The sequence below is a fragment of the Cyrtonyx montezumae genome, unplaced genomic scaffold, assembly GCF_038088225.1.
Source record: "Cyrtonyx montezumae isolate F1298 unplaced genomic scaffold, pur_monq_1.0 scaffold_36, whole genome shotgun sequence".
NCBI lineage: Eukaryota > Metazoa > Chordata > Aves > Galliformes > Odontophoridae > Cyrtonyx > Cyrtonyx montezumae.
This window is the reverse complement of record NW_027072041.1, coordinates 12,464,963-12,485,385: the sequence shown is the minus strand read 5'-3', so window position 1 is coordinate 12,485,385 and position 20,423 is coordinate 12,464,963. Positions and strand designations below refer to the sequence as shown.

Genomic DNA, 20,423 nt, shown 5'->3' with positions numbered 1-20,423 from the left:
TTACTAGGACCAGATGGCGATTATTCAAAATTTTTGCAGGAATGTAAGAATGAAATAGCTGAATTGTTAACAGAAATGACACACTTCATAGAATCAGCTACTGAATGGAGGGCTGGAAAATAGGAAATTTACATATCTTTAATAAAAATTGCAGTTGAACTCAAAATAGCAGTTCAGTGGCCTTTGTTTCAGGATCAGTATAACTTGCAGAAATTGTGATTAGGAAAATTGCCAAATATGGCATATGGGGGATAAAAAGAAAACTTCAGGACAGAAAAGTCAACCACCCTAAATAATGTACTGCATTTTTTACAGAGACTGAAAAACAATACATTAAATATTTGCTATAAATTATCTTTCAGAAAGCTTTTGAAATGTTTTCCTTTAAAAAAATCCTCTGCTGAGGAAGCAAAGAGTGTTTACAACATACAGTATACCACACTGTAATAAAAGCATTCCTGGTCAGGACTTAGGCCTCACAGGAAGTATTGCCTATTCAGACTGGCCCCTCTGAAAGAAAAAAATTAAATGCCATACATAAATAACTCCTTGGTAAAATAGGTCGTGAAATCAGAGTTGTACCAAGACTTAGGATTTCTCGAGGATCAAACATTATTTCCTGTATTGAATACACATCAACTCACATTAGGCTTAGAGAAAATTTGTCAGTTTTAAAGAAACTTGTCAGTTTCATGGCAGTTGCCAATCATTAAGAATGATTGTAAGAAAACAAATATTCCATGAGAAAAATAATTGTTCTTTGTCCAGAATGGTGAAGGATGCTCATCTGAGGAATTTGAGGTCTAAGCTCAATTTGAGCTCTAAGCGACGTGATCAAGCTACAGGTGTCCCTGTTCATTGCAGGGGAGCTGGACTAGGTGACCCTAAATGGTTCCTTCCAAATCCATGATTCCATGGCTCCATGATTCTATAAAAGTGCTCTGATATATTCTTATAGGCCTTGGAAATAGCCTTCACAAGGCACCAGACACCAAACTACACTGGCCCCTATTTAATAAACGCAATCCCCCACCACTAAAAAATGTGCAATTTTGTAGTAAGGGGAACTAAATTTCTTAATAATACAGTTAAGATCATAAAATATTCCCATTACTGTGAACAACAGGGTTGGTACACGGTACTTTAAGCTCTGTGATCTATTGTATTTTTCTTAATTCTAAAATACTTTCTGTATTTTAGTAATAGATTTTATGCCAAAAGTTTATAAAAGTGCAAAGCAATTTAAGACAAACTATCCACTGTCATATGCTGATTAATAGAGTACTGCCATGTAGCAGAAAAATTCTATGCTGAGTTGCCACTACTTCAAGGTCTTATTCTAGCACGCTATTAATGAATTGAGAATTGAGGCATGGTAAACTGTCTTCTGAATTTCAGATTGAAGTGATTTTACACCCCCTTAAATTCTGCCAAGTAAGCACTTGTAAGGAAAAGACACTTCAAAACATGTTCTTCTGGTGTGAGAAGCCTTGTGAAATTGGTACTAATCTCCTTTTTCAGGACATTACCACTTTGATTGCAACACGACAGTGATTAAGCATTGGTTAAACAAGTAGCAAAAAAAAAAAAAGAAAAAAAAAGGAAAAAACTGAAACCCATACCCATGCATATTTTACAGCAATACAGCTGGTAAAATAGTTCAAAATGAATACAATGCAATAAGCAGATGATGCAATTTGAGAACAAAGTTGTTCTGGAAAAAGGCGTCTTTCAACCAAAAGTATGAAACATGAATTAATTTCATGCAGCTTCAATACCATTTATTCTTAAATGTTTGAAACAGTACAATCAAAACTGTAGATGATTGGTTCAGAAGTCCTGAGAAACTATGGTGTATGAAATTTTTGGTTGTCCTAATGCTACCTGAAACTACAATCCATTTTGTGAAACAAATTAACTATGTGGCTCTCTGGCACAGATTTTGGCAACTAGATGTATTCTCTTAAACTCTTATCTGGAAAGGGATTTCTATAAGTAATTTATAATCCTTTGCTTATCACTAGCATGGTTTGTGCAAACCACAGACATGCCTCCTTTAATTCCCTCTCCCCTCTTCCACTGGCTCTGAATTTTCAAAGCTTACACTAACGAATAGTAATTTACATTACTGTTCATCATTTCTGTGAAAGACTCATCAGGTAAGACTCTAAATATGCATTTGGCATTTTGCCACGACTTCTCAAAGGTCTGAGCCCCTTGTACCATCACTCAGATATAACACGTGTCATTGCTGCTAATAGGCTTTCCTTCACTACACCAAACCAACGCAGAAAGTCTTAGTTTTAAATTGTCCTTATATGCAAGAATTATGATGAAAGAAAAGGACAATAATTGCTTTTTGAACATCATGATATTGCAGAGGGTGCCCTCATTAAATTCCTGAGTAATAATATCCCGTTGCACTTCATCAAATTTGAACTCGTGTAATTAATTCCTTTTTCATAACTTTAGTCTCTGTCATTATCATGATCATAATAAGACCAACATGCAAAAATTATACTATAACCATGGCTTCAGATTTTCACAAACCTGATTGAACACCTTCACGCAAGACTGGCTGTGCACCTGGAAGGGGTTGAAGACAGCTTGTTCCTCTCTGCCTCTTAGTGTCAAAAGCAAGATTTGATTGGAAGTAACAGTCTCTTCAGAAGAATTCTCACAAGACAGTTGCTCATTCAAATATTGCTTATGAGGAAAAAGGAAACAAAACAAAGAAAATAAAACACATAGGACAATATATGCCATGTAGCCTAAGTGAAATTTGCCCCAGTTTCAAGAATCAATTTAATATGTGCTTGCTAGAAATTCGTTATATTAGAGGAAGAAATAAGAAATATTTCTCAATATGTATGTATTTTCAAGATTAACAAACAATAAATAACCTCCTTGTGAGCACCAAACAGAAGTAAACCAGAGCATTGTAAGCTACTGTTTTGAAATTATCATCAACTTACATTAATCAGTTCTCACTTAATGTATTTGTTAGGTCTATGTAGAAGTGAAAAACAAATGTTTCCTATATACTATTGCAATGTATTATAGCAATTACATGATATCTTCTATACGATAAAGTACAAAGAAATAATTTCAAATAGCACTACATTACATAGCTACTACATGACTACAAATGAATTGTTCAAAGAAACTGTTCAAATCAGCTGTGTAAACATAGGAAGTAAACATTCTACCAATCTTCGAAGCTATTTTTAATTATTTAAACGTTTGAAGACTAGAAGTCATCTGTGATTTACATGGCAATTCTATAAACTATAGTGTAGCAGGCATAATTATTTTGGCCAGTCTTTCTTGTTTTCAATTTTTAAACTGCTGTGTAAATAAATCATCACTGCATGCCAATAAACTGTTTTGATTAAATAGTTTTACAAAGAGCTAGATAAAGAAACATAGGTCTACTGCTGGAAGGACTGTTGCGATTGAACAGTTTATCACTATTAAAATTAAGTCCATAATGATAGGATTGCTATAACATTGAGCGAGTACTCAAGGTGAGTCTTCATTAAGATGGATGGATGCAAATATTTGCAGTAATACTAAGCTAATAAAATAATTTCAGACTCAGGTGAGGAAGTGTGTAAACTACCTGCCAAGTCACTGTACTCTTCAGTGGATAATTTCATCATCAGCTTAAACTGATCTAACTGTGGTCTGGCTTGAAAGGCACAAATTCCTCCCCGATCCACATAAATTGTAGTTTTTTCTCCCTTATGCTGGCACTAGCATATGTTGTGAAATTATCAAGAAAAAAATAAAGGTTTCAGCCAGATGAGCAAGTCACATGACTTCTAGTACTCATACAGAGAAGGCCCTACGACTGGGAAATCAGAGTCAAGAGACAGAGCAGATCTGTCTGCTGGTTGCAGCCAATTGTCAGGACTGGTTAAAAATAATGAAATTACCAAAATGTATTAAAAAAAATATATATAGATCTCAGTGATCTTTTAGCTTTAAATAACACTGTAATCCAGCTGTGAAAACATGTTTTCAGTCTTTTACCTAGATTTTCCCAGCCTCTGGGACCTTTTGGGGTTTTTTTCCCCTCTTTTTCTCCATTCATTACTCTATGCCATAGCAAAGAGTATATATATATTAACAGTAAGGTGAGGTGTCTTGATATTTCAACACATACACCAACTTTACTTAAAGTACTGCCTCATAGGAATGCATTTTCTCAACTCAAAAGCAATTCAGCCACCTGGTTGTCACAGCTCCAGCAGAAGAATCTGTTGCCTTCTCAGAGGAAAGGTGGAACCTGCTCAGGTCATGCTTGCTAGAGTTTTGAACATTTCAAGTGGTATACAGCCTAATTTCCAACACAGGGATTTTCATTTCTTATCCTAGACTTGGTTGTTCAAAGCCCCATCCAACATGGCCTTGAGTGCTTCCAAGGAGAAGGCATTCACAACCTCACTGGGTAACCTGTTCATAGTGAGTACTAAAGATTTATATATTTTTTTTTGACAAAGAGACTTAATCAGCAATGGTAAATGCATTACTTTAATGACTCCTATAGTACTGTATACACTGTAGACTCGGAAAGGCTTGTGTTTAAAAAAAGTGAGAAAAAATAAAATCATGATTGTAATCATGTAAGCTGTATCATTACTATCAATGACTGCACATGAAACAAACCAGGCAATATTTGCGAGCTAGACAGCTCAGGAAAGGCAGTTTTAATTCCGTAGCCATTAGTGAGAAGTAGCTTTAAAAGTAATTATTCTTCTTGATAAATATACCTCTTCACCTGTAGACCATTTTGAGCTCTACAGTGTCTATAATAGATCTTTATTACATTTTTTGCCAAACATAGCTTCTAAGAATTTATTCATCTTCTCCCCTGCCTTTCTAAGGAAAATTATTGAGCCACAGTTTTCTGTCCCATTGTTTTGTTCTCCATTCATATGCAATTATTAATAGAATAAAGATCTCCAAACTCAATTTCAGAGCATGACCTTTTGACAGTCCAAGGAGTCTAAGGAAAGCACAGACCTTCTAACAGGCAATCCAGTCTATTTTTTGGTGCTGTTGTTGTCAGCTGCATTTAACAATCTAAAATGTGAAATATAATACTGAAAAATGCATTAGCAGAACGCTATGTTAAGTCTTAAAATATTTTGTAATTGTTTCAAAAGATGAGTGGGAGTAAAATTCTTACATCCTATGCTGATCAGAATTTTATTATTATTATGATTTTAAGTCAAGACAGGTTTTTTCCACTGAGAAATATTCTATTTTTAATGAAGCTCTTACTAACAGCAAAAAAATGAAGGAGAGACACCTGGGATGTGGAAAGGTAGGCTAAAGTCCCTCTTCCAACTAATTCTCTCAGCTTTTCACCTCCTATTGGAGCTGCTCCACTTTGTATAAATAACTGAATACTCATAGGACTCAGATCTTGATTTGGGGTCTCCAGAACCTGATACAAATATTCTACCTGTTCAATTAGAATATGATTCCGCTTTTGACCCCAGGAGTTGCCAAATGGATTTTTATAGCAATTTCTGAAAAACGAAACAATTCCATAAGGGGAAAATGACGAAATTCCACACTGTTAGCTAAAGCTCTATCGGTTTGGACATTTAGTTTGATACAGATAAAAGCTTGAGCCTGCATGTCTAGTCCCTTTGGTGACTGCCCTACCTACCTAGCATTATGTGCTATTTTAAGAGGTCTTGCTCATAATCTTTTCTTCACTTCATTATACTAGGTGAAATCCTGAATGTGCTCCAGGTGAAAAGGTTTTGTTTGAACTGCTTTACAGTAATAATTTTCACTTCACTTCCTGAACCATTTAATTGTTTGAGATGAAACTTGAAAAGACTCTGTATTGTATTAATATTAGGTTGCCATCTCTACATACATGCTTATATTGCTTTTAAAAGTTCAAAATGCAGATCTGTAAAGTTTGCTTTTAAGCCTGTTCTTTAGAATTAAACTGTTGATCTGATTTTCAGAAGCTGAGCTGCTTTACTGCCTTATACATAGCTACCTAATTGTTGTTGTTATTGGTTTTTTTTTTTTTTTTTTTTCTGCTATCAATTTTTTCTAAGTCTTGGACTATGCCTATATTTGCATTATTTTGCATTTTATTACAAATTTCTGTACACTTGCAATGATCTTAACAGCCCCTACTTATGCATTCAAGGAATAGCAATTTAGTAATTAAAAGTAATAAACAGAATTTTCTTAATTAAGCTGTGTAGATCTGTGTTATCTTACAATTTAAGTAAACCTGTGTTTACTTCAGTGTATAAAATAAGGATGCTTCTGGTACCTCACAGGAATTTAGTACAGCCTTAGAAATAATGAGACAGTTCTTTTATCTTGCCCAAATTCCACATGCAGCAAACAAATCTGAATTTTTTCACTGTAATTTTGAAAACACTTTAACTAAAGAGAGTTCTCTAGAACATGAAGCAACATTTTTGTTTTGATGCATTTGCTTTCTCAGTACAGCCATGGGGTTTATTTGTTAAACCGGGAAAATTGATTCACTACATTTAATTATACTTCTTGTAACAGCCTATTTTTCAATAGCTTTGCTGCTTTTTTTTTTTTTGTTTTGTTTTTTTTTAATTAGCATTATTATTTTTAGCTGTGCTTAAACTCCTAAAATGCGTTTTCGGTCTACAGTCCAAATCTGAAGGAAGTTTACGTGCCATAATACTGTTTAAGTACATAAATAAAATCGACAGTTTCTTCATAATCTTTCTGCACCAATGTAGAAATGCCTGAACTGAACGGATTCTACTACAATACAATACAGGATTTCGTATTGACTTTAAGAAGAATTATCACCTCCTTGACTAACCCTTAGCTGCCAGCAGAAGCTGCCTCAGGCCAGTACACACCTAATTGCTCGGTAAAAAGGCCGTTTCCCTACCTCATTGAGCCGGATGATGTGATAAATTTGCCTCAGGTACTCGCTGCCACCTGGTTTGTGGCAGATATCCAGGACCATCATGTTTATTTTCTGCTCAGTGAATCCGAATGCGATGCCTTCTTGCTCTAACGCTGCGCCTTCTACTGCATCCGAGCCACTAGAATATGGAAAATATGAAATTGTCTTTGAACTTCTAAAAAAATCGAAGTATTAATACAAAGACAGCTAAAAATACACGTAGAATTAAATAAGCATTTGGCTTGCAGAAATCAAGTGTTGCTGTATACAATTCTGAAACCTTTACAGTAATAAATGCTGATTAAATGCCGATTAAATATAGCATTTTTTAATTACATGAATTTTAACGATTTTTATCAGAAAGATTGAAAACATAAAACATTCTTTGCTCTAAGCGCATACAAAGAGCAAATATTTTTTTATTTTCTTTTCCACTAGAGAAGTATCTTTGCTACTAGGAATGGCATTTGCATTCGATCTTTTGTACATTTTTCTTTGCCTGTCACCGCTCATATTAAAGCCTAATTAACATGTCAGAAAGGTAGCCATTACTTTAAGTATAGGGTAGAAATTTTAAAATGAAGTCTTTTTCTTTCCACTGGTATAATGGTAACCATTTCAAAGGTATATTTCGCCACTTGTTGCATATTTTGCATTGTATTTTTCCTTGTTTTCCTTCTTAACCAGAACTCAAACTACAAAAACAAACACATAAACAAAAACAGGAGCCTGATGCTGACAGGCCTAAAAGCCCTGAATGATGTTCGACATTCCAGCCATTGTTAGACTGCTCTTGGCACAAAAACGTAAGCTAGCAGCCCTGTAGTTGTGTAGTGTTATGGATTGGAAAAGTATTAGAACATATTCCTAGGACTAATTCTCCTCAAATATTTGAGTTGCAACCATCAGACATATGTTGGTATCCAGACATGTCAAGAATTTAACAGACCAGCAGAAAATATTACATATTTTACAACCATTATTCAATTAACTTAAAATCTACAATAGAAGCCCTCGAACCGGAAAAAACAATCAAACAAACAACCAAAAACAACCAAAACCAGACAATGTTTTACTTTGGAATCGTCAGTTTGCAGTGTGTGGCTGAAAATGTGCCACAATTACAAAGTTAGTTCTGCTCAAAGTTGTTTGACCTGAAGGCTCACTTGAATTCTACACAGCTGATATTGCTTCCACATGCTGCTTCAAGTTCCTGCAGACCAAATAGCTTCAAAATATAAACTATAATTTTGTTCTTTGCTGAATGGAAGGGAATGATACTCTGTTATTATGGTGTATTTTACAGAAAAGCTTCAAGTAAATTGATCTCCAAAATTAAAGCGCACTTAAGGCTTATCTTTCAATGCCATATTTATAGATATAACCTGAATCTTGTCACACTTCTCAGAGATTGACATTGAAAAAGTTGAGGACCTCTGACAAAGGAGTGTATCAGTGTCAGCACCCAAACTGTATCCTTTCCTGTCCGTCAGTATGCAGGTGAAGCAGATGATTGGATTCAGTCAGCGCTATGATTAATGAGTTCCTCTCTGGATTTGGGACTGCCTATCAATCATGTCATTAGGAAGAATGTGCCCTGAAAGAGGCAGACCTCAGCCAAGGAATAACTGCATTCATCTTAATCTGTGTATGCACCCAGCCAGCCAAGTCAGGGTCACCATGATGAAAAACAATAATCTTCAAATCGACAAATTACTTTCCAAAGACAGACATTTCTCTTCTTTTTGGGCAGTGTGCTCTTCAGAATTTAACGTGACTGTTTACAGCTCTGGTGCTACTATAAAATGAAGGTTATTTTAATGAATAGTAATACTTTCAGGCAGTACACAGGAAAGCCAGTGCATACAACTGTCACTTTCTGAACCTTTCACTGCATTTTTGTTTTTTTCTCCTAAAAGCTAGGTTGAATATTTATACCAAAATAGATGAACGTGTATCACATTCACACCTTATACAGCCAAGTCTTGATAACAATAACGTAACATAAAATCACATGAGGCTTTTGCTTATAAAAGTCTAGCTTACTTCCATGCCCTTTTCCACAACCAGGTGGTTATGGAATCACACATGAATTTAGATTGTATTCTTTTTATTTTATTACATACACTGTATGTATTTATTTCATGCGCTGTATGTATTAAGTCTATAAACACTTACGAATATATATAAATGCATGTGCATACATTTAGTCACAAAACCACTTACTTATGAAAAGGTTATATAGAACATAATTTTACTCTGGTTTAAATTTTCAGATATAACCATTCCTATTTCAAATTAATCACGTAAACATCACAAGGGTCTTCTTGAAAGATCTGCTTTTAGTCTAGTGACTATATGAATATCACCTAGTTTAAATATTTAAAGTTCCATTTCAATTTATTAGTTTTACAATTTCCAAGTCTAACAATATTTTATTTTTACACTGATATTTCAGCTATCTATTAAATACATTTTCCTTAGAGTAACTGAGTCAAACTACTTGAGTATAAAATAGAAAAAAACATTTCTGGAATATTTCTATTGCAGGAATACCACTGAAATCAGAAAACAGTTTCCTAACTGCATGACATCTCTAATCCCTTGGAGAGCAGGTAATATGTTCTTCAGCTCCATATGCTTAAAATTAGGAGCCCTAACCACTAACTGATTCTCGCTTTGAGACACCGTATCTTCCCAGTGTTTCATACCCAATGAGAATTAAAAATTATTGCTTTTTTTGTGATACCTTAGAAAATAAAATTGACTACTACATCAAAGTTCTCAGTTTCAGTTATCAAAGCTGCAGTTTTTAGAGGTCATTCCAATATCTGTCTTACCCTACATTTCTATTATTAAAAAAAAACAACCAACAACAAATCATCTATTCTTAGAAAGTTTGAGATTGTATTATGAAACAACCCTGTTAATAACTTCAGCACTTTATGCATAAAAATGTATTTATTTTATTCTATGTCTGTTTCAGTGGCTGGTATCTGGCTTCAATCTGTTAACCCATTGATTAGAGCTTGTGAATTTGAGTTAAATGGTAACATAAAAGATCACTAACCAACCTTACTTTCAGTTGACAATTCACTAAGACAGGTAACTCCTATAAACCTTCTACTGGGAACTTGAATAGTGTTTTTACAGAATGGTACACCACTTCAACATTAAAACAGGACGACAAATACATTGATGTGCACAGAACTCCTTGAAAAACCCATCATGAGGACTTAAAAACTTGGACCTAAATGGCAAATCTGCAGGGAAAGTTGGTATTTCCTCAGGAAAGCATAGCAGAGAACTTTCCATGTCCTGTTTTGATATATCCTACTCGCCTCCAGGGTTAGTTATGTTTTAAAAGGAAGTATGCTTACTTTCTAATATCAGATGAACACGGAAAGCGTGTTATAGTCTGTCTTAATTTAATCACTACAGCAAAACTCATTTATAAACGCATTGCAGTGCCCTCTGGTCAGGATACTTGTTAGCATTCTGAAAGATACATCAACTAAATTGTCATGTTTTTGGATCATTATGAACACAGGAGAAAATATGAAACATAGCAATAGGAAACAAAATATGAAATATATGCAACATTTTAAGTACTATGGAAAGACTGTTAAGATGAAAGAACTATAGCTTTTTCAGCCATGAAGTTAACTTGTAAAAATGTACCATAAAGCCATTATTATTAAGACCTAATTCATTTCATGTTATATAAAATCACTGCTCCTCTAGAAATTTTTTACATTGAACAACGGCCATAAACACAACATTAATTCTGTGAAATGAAGAAGAAACAGCAGCACTTGAAAAATACTACATTCTTACCAGTCTGTGCTCAATTTTCTTGCCTTCAGCAACTGGCTTTCAATCCAGTTTGGTCTTTGCTGTTCTATGCTCTGTATAACCTTTTGGGTCACTTGCTTAGGACCACTTTTCTGTTTTCCTATAATACTTTCTAAGCACACACGAACTAAACTGAGTTTTTCTTTGCTCCATCTGTCAAGTGTTGCACCTGTTAAAAGTTCTGCAGTATTTCCATCCTCAAATATCCGACATATAATTACAATCAAGTTCCAGACAAGCAGACCAGCTTTCTTCAATTCAGCAAAGTTTCTTGACATTTTTCTCTCAGCCAGAAAAAAGAAGTACTTAATTGGGGGAGGCAAACATGCAATCACTGTAGGTAACTTGCTGATTACAATAGATACTGCCTGAGCTGCAAGCCTTGTGAAGCCTTAAAAAAAGACATAAAAGAAGATATGATTAACATTAACATTCTAGTTATATCACAGCATGCTTCTGAATGTTGTATGATAATTTCTAACTTTCTTTTGTACTGAAAATGGGTAAAAAGCTTAAATACTCAACACTGTGGCTTGACTTAAGTATTGTCTCCCATATACATATGTCCCTGCAAATCTAAACAATAACACAAATTAAAATAGAGAGCCTAGAAAATATAGAATTCACACTGTGACTCAGTTAAGAATTATTCTTGCTGTGCACAGTTAATATAGAATAAATGAAGTAGAAGACACTCAGGTATTCTGAACAGTAAAAAATGAGTTGCCTTCAGAAACTGTAGTGAAATAATTCTTCAAGAGTGGAGCGTTGCACTAAATGTCTTAGGACACTGCACATGCTCATATTGCTTTTTATCAATCCTTTTTTATATTCAAACCTACAAAACTTTAGTTTATTGTCTTTCATATGAGAAGCATGAACACTACATTTCACCCTGTTTTAAACATTCCAGATATGATCAGTCACTATATAACTACAGGAAAATTATGTTAACAAGTTAGTAGTATTTATATAATGAAAAACAGTGAACCCAAGGTAATCCTAAATACAGATTCAAGTATGGATTAAACAAAACCAAAAACAAACAAACAAACAAAAACATAAAAAACCCACCCAAGCAAAGAAACAAAGAAAACCATAAGTCAATTCTAGTAATAGTCTCAATTAGTAAAAACAATAGAAAAAAAGTCAGAATTTTTCTGTGTCACATAGCCAATTTAACTTGTCATTAAGTCTAAGTTCTTCCCATCAGCTAGTGCCATGAAACCAGTGGTAACACTTCAAACAAAAACCCTACAACCAAGATGTTTGGAGTCTGTTCTTCTTAAACTGTTAAACTACAGTTCATAAATTTCACCCACATTTCCCAGATTCCTTCCTCTTCATTTCCCGAGGTGTATAATTCCATTCCTTTGGAACTGTCTTCAGTAAACTTTCAGGAAGTATTTGCTTGTGCTGATACGTTCCATAGTTTTCTGTTGCCTCCCATGAATGCATCAAAGAAATGATCTGCTTCACTACACCCTTGACTGAATTAATCAAAGTCAGCTTCAAGCATCTGATAACCTCTGGCTCTGACTCACCACAACTGGAAACTTCAGAAGAAAGAATTATTAAATATTCAGTAAGTGTTCAGTCATTTGTGTAAATCTTTTTCAGAAAGAAGTGTTTCAGAATTCTTATGGAAAGTAAACTAACAGTATTACGATTCAAAATAATTTACAGCTATAAGCCTGTTATAAAGAAATAGTATAAAAAAAAGTGTAGCATTTTGTACCTTCTTAATATAGTACTGACAAAAAAAAAAGTTATTTCATTTCTTTCATCTTTTCTGCCTCATTTTCCATCAAGATATTTCTCAGAATTTAATCTGAGCAGTAGTTTTCATTTTAATTGGAGTAAACTTAGTCACTAGCTAGACAATGAATCAAGCAGATTTACAGTGTTAACATGATGGCATTCTTTAGGTAACCAAACTTTTCTTAGAGAAGAGCAAAAGAAAAATGATACTTTGGTAACAAAAATGTGTAAAAATAATAGTCATCAACAGAGACATAATATGCTATCAGAGATTGTATGTTGAAAATAGAACATCTTAAATACAGTTATTGACATTACAAGCATCAATCTTCTCCACATTCTTAACACCACAGAGTATAGTAGTTTCTCCATTTCCAAAGAGCAGCAGTCAGGCAGGATATACCTGCAATGTTTTTTGACATGTTTCCTGCTAAGGTCCTTTGCCATTACTTTTGCTTATCTGTGCTTTCCAGTGATCTACACTTTATTTTTCTCTACACAGTCTTTCTGAAAACTTCCATGCAACACTTCTGTATTTTTCTTCCCCTTCTAAGTGTTAGCTTTCCACTTTCTGAAATCCCATTTATTTTTCTAAGAAATATCTGAGCACATTTCCAGTTGTTCTTTTTCTATTTCATGGTATTTGTATTTATTACCTTTTGTACATTTTCTTCCTTTCCTCTCTCATGAGCTCTCCTGAATTTTTTTGCATATTTTGTAAAACCATTTTTCTAAATGCCTTTCCTTTCTGGTTGAATGCTGCTTCTCTTTGTGGGCTCCACTAGTTGCCATAATCATGTGGGCTGTCCTCCCCACCTTGGAAAGTTAGTAGTCTGCTTTTTGGCAGCAGATCTGCATGTCCATGCTGTTATGCCACCCTCAAAAGCAGCCCTTCCTTTTCTTTTTCCAGTCCCCTTCAATTATTCCTTGCTTTTAAACAGAAGTTATTAAATGCACAGAGATAAGGAACTTGTATCAGTAAACATCTACAGAAACTGAAACCAACCTACTGGTAAAACAGAGAGACAAATGAAAAAAACCATAATTCTAGTCTACCATATCATAACCTCTGCTTCCTTCAGAATATCCACCATTCGTACAGCAAACCTGGCCGCTGAAAACAATTTAACTGTAATATAACTTTGAAGGAACATACAATAATTTCATCAGATTTATTAAAGTAAAAATAATATGCATGACATGTCTGAAAACTGACAAGTTTAACATCAGACTTAAAATGCTTAGTAATAAACAAAGTACCTGTCATATTATATAAGCAATCCCACAACTGTTCTTTTTCCATGTAGGCATCAAAAGCAATGCCAAGTGATTTGGGTGATAAAATGCAGTCAGATAATATAGTGAAGATAGTTTCAATCAGAGTAGGCTCTTTGTTATTTCTCTGCTCTGAGGGAGAACCTTGTTCATCACCAGTCAATACTTCACTTCCTTCAAAATAAAAATAAAAAAAATAATTGTTATAAAAATATCCACATAATTCAAGTCATATAAATATTAACCGAAACAAACTAAAAACTGTATCTGAAAACTGTATTAATACTTACAGATACTGGAATCTGATGCCCTTTACACAATGGCACTTGGCTGTCTTCCCAGATTGTATGTAGCCATTAAAAAAAAAAAAATCAAGTATACCTACAAACTATGGAATGTCTATTTAATTCAAAATACCCTCTCAAAATACAACTGGAATTTGCTTATTTACTAAATAGTAATCGTAAGTAAACTGGACTACTTGCACAGAATCACAGTCAAAAAAATAACTCTGCATAACTTATCTCAGCAATATATAGTTCTGAAATTATAAATTGATTTTGTTATATAAAATAAAATGAAACAGCAGCTGCATACTCACCAAAAAGGCTTGGATTTGTTTTCCCATTAAAGATGAACTGAGAAGAAATCAGTTCCCTAAAACAAAATCTCAGCCATGCTAAGCCATGGACAAACCATTCTGTGATTCTATGATTACTGTGATTTCAGGCTGGATGTTAGAAAAATTCCTCTTCAGAAATAGATGTGGTGGAGTCACTGTCCCTTGAGGTGTTCCAATACCCATGTGGATATGGCACCGAGGGACATGGTTAGTGGGCAAGGTGGGGATTGGCTGACAGTTGCACTTGGTAATCTCAGATCTTTCCCAACATTAATGATTCTATGTTCCTATGTGCTTTAAAGTTAAATGAGAGCTTTTCAAAGATTTGAAGCGTAACTTGCTATGTAGCATTTACTTGTATATGTTTTTAAGAATCATTATGAAACATTCTTCCACCTAAAGAATGATCATACATTGAAACCTCTCTTTAAACTAATGTGACTCAATGGCTTTAACTTGTGCTAACGTCAAAAAGTGAATATACTTTTGTTGTTAATGATCAAAATAATTGACCAGAGCTAGCACCAAATAAATAATTTTATTCATCTACTCTGGGAAAGACAGTTTCTGTGAGACTGATTTATATAAAAAAGATGTTGGAAAATGACATTGGTTTATGCCAGTTTTGCAACCTGTGCAAGAGAAAGATAGGAGGGCCTCAGTTTCTAGGAATTGTCTTCGTTTAATTCCAGGGGCACATGGAAAGTTTAGGGCACAACCTCTTCACAAACTTTTCTAATGATCTCGGTGGTATCAATGAGTTCGAGAAAATAAAAAGAAGTACCACAAAATTCTTTGGGGGATTTTTATACACGTATCTTCTTATAAAGAGTGTAAATCTTGTTCCTTTAAGAATAGATCTTTCAGAATCCACCGGGAAGCCACTCTGAGGCTAAACATTAAGAGGTACACACACTTCATTAGCTTTTCCTTTTTTATAAATATCACCTCCATGTTTTATCAAGAGAAGGTGTGTGACTTTTGATAAGGGTTCTATTATCATGAAAAGGGATATTCCTATTTAATATTTCAAAAACTCCATAAAATCTCTTTATTTTTTCCTTTAGCTTATCTCTGAAAAATCAGCAAAATAAATCCCTTTTCCACTGATCTTTCAGCTTCAACTACTTAATTCCAGCACTTTTTTTTTTACTTTTCTTTTTTGTTATTATTATTATTTACCACATTGGTTATTAAAGTAGAGTATCCACCAAAGTTTACTGGCCAGACAGGTATTTGCAGGAGATAACCATTTCAAAATAGTTTTCTAATCTTTTTATGTTAGGCTGGCACAATATAGTTTGCAATCACAAAGAAGCTAAGAAAACTTTCAGGTAGACTGGAGTGTATTCTTGCCAGGACTGCATTTAGCTCATACTGAATAATCCAAAAATATCTTGAGCACTGATCTATCTCTGCACAAGTATATCAATTTCTCTAAGTAACATACTGTGCTCTCCCAGTGAGGACAGTGTTACACACTTATCTCCAAGTTTTGTCAAAAAGCATGCATGACTACATTTCTCCAAAACAGTGTGGTGGAACTGTGACAATAGTATTCTTTCCTTTGCTCAGTAGATTTTGTCTCAGGATTATTAAATCCAAGCAGTTTTTTAAGTAGGAAAATAACCACCTTCAAATGCTCAAAACAGAAGTTTCAGATCTAGCCAGTGCCAAAAAGTTCTTTATGGAGACAGTAATTTACTTAATAATGTACATTTTCTTTTATAACCACTTGCTATTGTTAATAGAAGTTCTGATTTGAGGTCAGCTGATAAAGTCATCACCTTTTACTCACTTAGAGCAACTTAGAAAATAACCAGTGTAATTTACATTAAAATGCTGCTGTATGCATTGTGGCTGTTAAAGAACTACATCACAAAGGGCATTCATTAATTGCAGAGGGAAAACTCCAGTTCCACACATATATTTTCAAGTTGTCTCTCTTCAAAGCAACTGGCTTATAAAAACCCAATCTATGAAAACTCTTCATATCTATTAATGTTCAAGCAGTTGGCTGATATTGCACAATGTAGTTTTATTTTTTCAGTGGAAATGGTCCTCTCCCTTCCCCAATTGCGTATGCAAGGTAAATTTACACATTTCTTTGTGTCCATTTTCATATTTACAGCCTTAACTTATTACTGAGTATTTGCAAATGCCCCTATCAGTTACTATTCCAGGGCCAGGATATAGTCTAATTTTAACTGCACGGTCTATACAAGAAAAACTTCAGTTAGTCTTTCAACAATACACTGAACAAGACAAAAACATTAGGTAAAGCTACCAATGGCCTTGCTGCTGTGAAAGCAGTTTTCTTCCAGGTTATCTCCATGTCAGTATTCACTTTTACAGCTGTATGCAAAAAATAAAATCTCTGGAGACGCATGCATTTGTTGTAACAAATAAGAATTTTTGCAAAGGATTTCATTCCTTCCTGTGAATTTGGTGATTCCAGCTTTTCCCAAACAGAATTTTGTGTGAGGTCAAGCATTATTTTCTTTTTTCCCCTATTATTTATTTCTTGTCAAAATAATCAATTTCTGTTTCATCTCAATGGGTGGTAAGGCAATTCTTGTAAAAAATTCCCCCAAGAAAATTGCGAAAGAGTTCGCTTTGTCAAAAAACTAAAACAATACCCTCTATTCATTGTCTCCCCACAGAGGCATAGCAAAGGCCCACAGATCCTTAACTCATTCATATGCTTCAAGAATTCTAAATGTTGTACCTAAAAAAAATCAATGTTGAGCACATATTTTATCGTAATTTACTGAAAAGAAATACAGCTAGGTTATTTACATCTCTAGCTTAAGCAACTGAGGTCTAGCATCCAAATCCAGTTTCTCAGCTATTTTTGTAAAGGCCTTCTTTCCTTAGTGATCATACTCACTGGATGCAAAAAGGAGGTTTAGTTTTGGATATCCTGATTTATCACTTTACATATGCTTGATGTGTTAATTTTATATTTGAGGAGCAAATCCTACTTTTACATATATTTTAAGTAGTTTGCCATTCAATTAATGCCTCCTATTTATTCCCAAAGAAAATACAACAGACACAAAAAGCTCAATAATACTATGTAACAGAGCAAATTCTCAGCTGTAAAACACTGTTTTTCAACACCACCATTAGATATCCATTTTGAACTGCAATGAACAAGAGCCTGCATGCCATACTTGTAAAAATCTGCCCCAGATGATCTGAACCACTGTTTCACAGCTGTTATGATGGCAAATGTTGCCCACATAGTCCATCCCTGAACTGCAGTCCCACAGTCCATCAGCCTGAACAGACAGAAGCCAGAAGATGCCTAATTTAGAGTGTATGGTGAGTGTGGTAGCAGAGTCCAGCCAAGTTTGCCAGTGTGCTGCACAGTGTTCAAACAAGTATTGGCTCCTGGCATTATCGTGTTGCAAGAGAAAGGCTATCTTCTCCAGCCTGATTCCAGAAGTTCAAGTCTTCAGCTTAGTCAGCATCATGATACAGCGGTCAGAGTTGATGGTTTGTCTGGTTTCCAGCATATCCAGAAGAATCAGCCCTTTCCAGTGCCAAAAAGACAGTGCACATCTTTTTACTTGCTGAGGGCTGAATCTTGAACTTTTTCTTTAATATGGAATTCACATGTCGCCACCCCATGGACTGCTGTTTTGAGTCTGGCCTGTAGTGGTGATACTATGTCTGCAGTAATGGTTCGATCCACAAAACTGTCACCTTCAGCCTCCCATTGACTCAGTAGGTCCTGACAAACTTCAATGGGTGTTCTTTCTCCTGTGTGAACATTTGTGGGACTTGCTTGGTGCGAACTTTGTGATTTCCACTGCTGCCACCATCACTTCCAATGCACTGAAGCTGATATTCAGATCCATATACAGTTACCTGGTCAAAAACCACCAATTTGTGCAGATGAGCTGATAGTAACATTCTTCATGTTGTGGTGTGAAAGCTGTAGATTGTCTTTCACATAACTGTTTCATCAGTACTGTTTGTTGTTCAACAAATGTCAATGAATGTCAATGGGTGACATTTTTTCCACACAGAAGAATTCAGTGACACACCTTTACTCCATGCACATCTCCATATCAGACTCCATTCTGTCAGGCTGCCCCTCAGGTGCCGTCTGTCACACAGCAACAAAATTTAACCAAATACTTGTGGGAAGGTGCAACCTCTACTGCCACGCCAGCGACATACGCCTCTGTTGTTGTGTACCAACATAATTAAAGCAGGAGGCATTACTTTCAGTGCAGATATATATATATATATACACTCATATATAACACGCTAAGCAGAGAGTATCAAAAGTACAACATCTGTTATATCCTTATTCACATAGCTTACATTTGCATATACAGTTTCAGTGGCTTCAACAAATGCGATAATCTACTTACAGCTTTTATTAACATTAAATGATGCATACATGCATTCTCTGAAACACCATTTCTACTGAGGGAACTTTGTAAATCTCAATAGGACTCTCTAGTATAAGAAATAAATTGTTATTCCTGACCCCAGGTGAAAGAAGTGAAACTGTCTTTTCAGTTCAAAAAGTAATAGAGATAAAGATCATGAAGTTTTGTTATCAGCACAGTAAGTCACTCAAAAGCTATTAAATACCAAACATAAGCATAATATTAAAGATTGCAACATTTTAGTGTTGGTGAGTACATAATTCTGGAAGCCTTTTATCCTACAGAACAAAACAATCCTAAACTGTCATTCCTAGTGTCTAGGTATAGCTTAATAGACCAGCCTTTCTTTTATTACATAACAGGACATAATATCAAAAATTTTAGCTCATCTAGTACCAGAAAAGCTGCTGCACAGGAGAAGGAATAAAAACTATAATCATTTTAACATTATGCAATTAATCTTATTGAAATGAATTTAGATTATATGGATGATTGCAGGTTTCAACTTTATCTGAATTGAAATTTTAATCATATCAATACTGAAATTATGTTAATAAATCTGTGTAAATGGCAAATTTTCTAACTCACAGCAATATATATTTCCCTGAAGCTCAACTTGGTCAGTTAGTAGATGAAAACCCATTCTGTCATTTGATCATCCTAATTTAAGCAGACAGTGAAATTCAATACTGTATAGCAGTTGGGTAAGAATATGATTATGATAAAAAAATTTATCAGTCTTTGTAAAATATGACAGTTACTTGAATGGGCAAGGGAATGCAGTGTAGCTCTTAACAATATGCATTATGTAATTTGAAACAATCCCTAACAAATGTTAGACTACCTTAAAACAAAATAATCAAATTGTTACTTACTATTATGTGACCTGATTTATAAGGAGAATTATTTTGGTAAAGAAAGACTCAAACTGAAACAAACTAATTCAGTATAGATGCAAAATTTTGTCAAATGGGCAATTACTCCACTAACTTTTCAGCGACCTGATCATTTGGTGTAAAGGCTATAAAGAGGAAAGATGTGATCAAGTTTGATGCTTCAAACAATATTAGTAGAAATAAAAAGACTCTTTTAGAACAAGGATTTTCTTTGTCCTACTTTCACAATAACATTAATGATAGAATCAACATGAGGAAGGACATAAATGTACTGCTATAATACCAATAGTGACAAGTATATAAGAGAAACAAAACCTCTAAGAAGCTTTTTACTGTAGAAACCTAATTTTGGAGGTGATGTTCCAGAATATTAATCCTCACCTTTAAAAATCTGCATAAAACAGTTGTGGTATCAATGCTCTTTTAAGTTCAATTTCATTTAGGCTCCTTTGCATTCATGATATCAGTTTACTTTATCAAATTGTAGTCTGCTTTGAAACTATGAATACTCAAATTGACTGTAAAGAAATCTCATTAAAAAAACAATGAACCTTCATTTTTCTTTACTTCCTCAAAAATGGTTTTACTGATAACTGGTATCCCAAATTATTTAAGTTGATATAAATGAATTCGTGTTTCTCAGTGATATTCTTGTACAGATCAAC

The 20,423-nt window shown here is 34.4% G+C and overlaps 1 protein-coding gene across 1 annotated transcript in view; it reads right to left on the bottom strand.

Moving 5' to 3' along the window:
* The window catches only part of KIAA0825 (KIAA0825 ortholog), a 185,584-nt gene that overhangs the window by 103,895 nt on the left and 61,266 nt on the right, over positions 1-20,423 (bottom strand). The window contains exons 13-17 of the mRNA XM_065745607.1: positions 13,817-14,005; positions 12,118-12,351; positions 10,778-11,186; positions 6,923-7,079; positions 2,551-2,706 (exon numbers count right to left, since the gene is read on the bottom strand). Of these exons, the coding sequence (XP_065601679.1) occupies positions 2,551-2,706; positions 6,923-7,079; positions 10,778-11,186; positions 12,118-12,351; positions 13,817-14,005 (1,145 nt within the window). The remainder of the gene's footprint in view (positions 1-2,550; positions 2,707-6,922; positions 7,080-10,777; positions 11,187-12,117; positions 12,352-13,816; positions 14,006-20,423) is intronic.